Genomic DNA, 3,874 nt, shown 5'->3' with positions numbered 1-3,874 from the left:
CATTGTAGACTTCCAATGGAATTTGGAAACAATTCGAAATAGAAAAGAGGAGAAAATCAAATATAGATTATTCCAAACTCAGAAAAAGTAAATCATTTTGTACGTTATGGATTTTTAAATTGTTTTAATTGACAATTAATGTTTATGCCGATTTGTGCGAATAAGAAGTTTGACGTCAAATATTTTGAGTCTCTGTACCAAAATTTAAAAAATTCCGACGACTATTAAAATATTGCTGAACCAAACGAATGCTGGGAAGTACCGACATATACAAACTTCTTTCTTCATTTCGTTTCTTTCATTTTTCTACTATTTTGCAGTTGTCGGTGCTCTTTTTGGTCCTTTCGGTGATGTTTTGGTATTTTAGTACTGATGTGGCCCTTGAAGTCTCTACTGAATCTATCAATATTTCTCATATGATATTGGACCGTAATCGTACATTTTTGGAGCTGATGGTACTGGCTCATTGGCTGGTAGAGCTGGTGGTATCGGTACATAAACTGATGGAGCTGGTGGTCCCAGTCCGTAGACCGGTGGAGCTGATAGTGTTGGTAATTCAAGTGCAAAAGCGTTACATTTGGTGCATAATTTATGCATTTTTCCATATAAATTTCGTTACAGTTTTCACCATTATTGTTCATTGGGGTTGGATGGACTTGTGAAGCCGCTGGTTGATAAGTAACCACACAAGATGAGTTATGCTGAATCGGCATATTCTCTACAATTGGCTCCGTACCAATCGTAATCGGAACTATGGTTTTCAGTTTCCCACCGATTGCGTCCGTATAACATTTAATCTGCAACATAATCAAGTCTCAGTGTCACATATTATGAATTTTTAAAGAATCACAAGAGCTTACTTCAATATAGTATGAAATTGTAATGTGATACGTTTTAGCAGTTGGTAAACATGATGGCACTTTTAAATCCATGTTAATTATTCGTTTCTGATTTACTTCTACTGCCTGAGTTGATATTCCCGTTGCTTTGGAAATTGTTTCAAATTTATATTTGCCCTCGGCATAGTATTCAATATTCTGTAAGATAAAAAAAATTGTCATTAAAATTTGTTTTAGTTCTTTTACATCGGTTTTTACCTTGATTAATTCCACTTTAAAATGTTCAACTCGATTTCCGCTTTCATTCTCGACAGTGAATGTTAAATTTATCGTTTGGCCTGGAACATAGCCGCCGACTGGTAATTGTGCAATCACTTTCAATGGACCTGAAGGACAACAGCAGAAAATGTAGCATGGCTTGAAAGTGTGCTTCTTTCCTATAATAACTGGTCTCTATTTTCAAAAAGCGAAAAAAAAATCTGTATTCAAACATTTTTGCTTTGCAAACATTTGGACATTTCAAAATCTTTTTTGATACGTTACGTGCAATGACGGTTTAGCGTTCAAATCTAGCGTCTTAATAACAGTGAATGGTTTTTTATATGTGTCATTAAACCACCATGGAACAATCAGAACCAATTTTGCATTGTATCTTATATCACCGTGTTCTCCTTCAAATGAATTGATACATTTCGGTTAATTTTTACGAAATACTCCAAAAGAAAAATTAATAAAAAAAACCTTCAAAAGACGATGGCAAATCATGTGGCAATTGAAATTCGAAGTTATAAGTGTACTGTCCGGCATCTAAATAGAATGAATCACCTGTGAATTGGATAAATTCATAATAAGTATAATTTTTCGAAAGAAAATAATCATCTCTTTACCACCTTGTTCCCGGACTAAATAGATTTTTGAAGACAAATGGTTTTCATGGCCACAATATTGTCGGAGCACTCTTTCATAATGACGATCATCACCATAACCACGCTCCTCTTCAACATATTCAGACCAATTTGTACGTGAATCTCCATTAAAACTAACATACACACCACGCAATTTTTTTCTCTCAGTTAATTTCAAATGCACAGTTCCTGCAAAAATAAATCAACATATTTAACGATTTTCAGACTCAGACGATGCAATAAAAGGTGATTTATAATTACCGAAAATCACATCTCCTGAGTAGAACACATCATTCGACTTATTTTCGAAAATTATTTCGTAAGACACTGTCATTTTTGGAGCCAGCAAATTATTATTGTTTCGTCAGGCTAAAATGTGACTGATTTTTTGAAAAAATAGCAATTATTATAAGAGATTTATAAGAGACAAATTATTGTTAATTTGAATAAATGTTTTTTGTTCATGAAATATTATATTAACATTTGATACATTGACGTAAAGTCGCGTTTGATTGTAAATGCTTTCATCGCTTTTGCCTAGCGCTACGCTTGAGAATGATGCGGAACATTATCATCGTTATGCGTCCCAAATATGCTTGGCAGCATACCAAGCGAAAGGCAAAAGCGATGCATGTTTTTGACGCGATTTAAGAAAAAAAACGATGATAAAGGCATCAAATGATAGATAATGTCACCACATTTGTTGTGAATCGTTTTTTGTCATTTTGGCAACCCGTATTATCACGTAATAAAGAGTTAAAAAACAATTAAATAAAACGAAAGTATATCTTCTTATTCTGATGTAAATAAATTCATGCTTTATTAGCAATTATTTGCGTTGCGCAAGCGTTTTCGAGCAACCGTGTGCTCATCTTCAGGCTAACAATGAAACTGATTTACTTTTTTAAAAAACAATGTCAATTGTCTACTAAGTTTGAAAATGCAAAAGTAAAGAAAATACAATCATTCGGTTTTACAATTATAGCTCGCCATGGATATCTGATGTGATGCATTAGAATTTCATTTCAAAAATATCAGCTGTTTTCAAGTCAGATGTTAGTTCGAATAGAGTTGATTGAACCTGTGTATTTTGAATATTCATACTGTTTGCTCTTGTCTTATAAATGTACAAATTTTCGGTGGCATTCAAATATCTTTGGTTTTGAAGATGAGCACACGGTTGTTCGAAAACGTTTGCGTAATGCAAATAATTGCTAATAAAGCATGAATTTATTTACATCAGAATAAGAAGATATACTTTCGTTTTATTTAATTATTTAAATAACTGGTGTAGTTGCTCAACAAAATAAATTTTGATTAGTTAAAAGAACGTTTTGTTTATATATGGATTCAAATGTTTTAAATGTTTCATTGCAAACTGTGAGAAAGAAATTGTTAAAAAAACTCACAAATATTTGACTTTATATTTTGGAAGATATTTTCAAATAAATTGAAGCTGGAATGATGTGGTTTTTGTGGAATGATTTTATTCAATTTTTTTGTAACACTTCTAAATATAAATTCCACGTCCGTTCAGTACAAATATAAGGAAATCACTACCCAAATGGTAAAAATGCCGACTTACGCGGAGTTGTGCGGGGCTATGCGGAACTGTGCCAATTTAAACGAGAACAATTTTAAGGAGCGTGCGTACGCATACGCATAGTAACCATTGCGTGCATACAGCACATTTGTGTTGTATACTAGTTTCCTCTATCTCCGCACAGATCCACGTAAGTTTAAATTTTAGCCATTTGGGCGCTACGAAACACAAAAACCGGCTATCACCAAATAGTAGCGTCTGACATGGTCAGAGATCAATTGCGGTATATATATCGCATATAATATAATAAATGGTGTGTATGTTCTTTCTTTTTGACTATGTTTGAATACTGATAAGCCGACATATGTTTGGATGTGCTTGTGCATATCACGAAATGTGTAAAATCCCAGAAAATTGCAAAATTCATCTCATTAGTTTTTAAATATGTGTTGTGACTTTGAAACGAAATTTTTCTAAGGGAGGCCATCAATAAATCTATCCTTGTTCTTTCTGGAGGCTTAAAAGTGGAGTTTGACTGGGTTTTTTCATTATTTATTTTTGGAAATAGATAAAAACATGACATACAC

The 3,874-nt window shown here is 33.1% G+C and overlaps 1 protein-coding gene across 5 annotated transcripts; it reads right to left on the bottom strand.

Annotated features, from left to right (window-relative positions):
• Positions 1–114: 114 nt before the first annotated feature.
• Positions 115–3,338, bottom strand: LOC116338370 (arrestin domain-containing protein 3-like). Of its 5 annotated transcripts, XM_031763571.1 has the most exons (9): positions 3,154–3,337; positions 2,006–2,124; positions 1,727–1,933; positions 1,581–1,664; positions 1,383–1,510; positions 1,098–1,292; positions 861–1,037; positions 651–797; positions 282–552 (listed from the first exon to the last, which is right to left on the bottom strand). In XM_031763571.1, the coding sequence occupies exons 2-9, from the start codon at positions 2,076–2,078 to the stop codon at positions 403–405; spliced, it is 1,161 nt and encodes a 386-aa protein (XP_031619431.1). In that variant the 5' UTR covers positions 2,079–2,124; positions 3,154–3,337; the 3' UTR covers positions 282–402. The 5 variants fall into 5 exon arrangements, with proteins under 5 accessions (XP_031619427.1, XP_031619429.1, XP_031619428.1 ...); XM_031763567.1 differs by having other exon boundaries at positions 115–797; positions 3,154–3,338; XM_031763569.1 differs by having other exon boundaries at positions 116–797; positions 1,581–1,646.
• Positions 3,339–3,874: the final 536 nt, after the last annotated feature.

The sequence above is a fragment of the Contarinia nasturtii genome, unplaced genomic scaffold (genome assembly GCF_009176525.2).
Source record: "Contarinia nasturtii isolate CC-2019 unplaced genomic scaffold, AAFC_CNas_1.1 Cnas_scaffold_392, whole genome shotgun sequence".
In the NCBI taxonomy this organism is placed as follows: Eukaryota; Metazoa; Arthropoda; class Insecta; order Diptera; family Cecidomyiidae; genus Contarinia; species Contarinia nasturtii.
This window is presented reverse-complemented; position numbering and strand designations above follow the sequence as displayed.

Excerpts from the sequence above, each read along its gene's own strand:
- LOC116338370 (XM_031763567.1), bottom strand. The coding sequence starts at position 2,078 with ATGACAGTGTCTTACGAAATAATTTTCGAAAATAAGTCGAATGATGTG. Across the intron at positions 1,038-1,097 it reads TTAAAGTGGAATTAATCAAG|AATATTGAATACTATGCCGA; the intron begins GTAAAAACCGAT and ends TTTATCTTACAG. Across the intron at positions 798-860 it reads CAATTTCATACTATATTGAA|ATTAAATGTTATACGGACGC; the intron begins GTAAGCTCTTGT and ends ATTATGTTGCAG.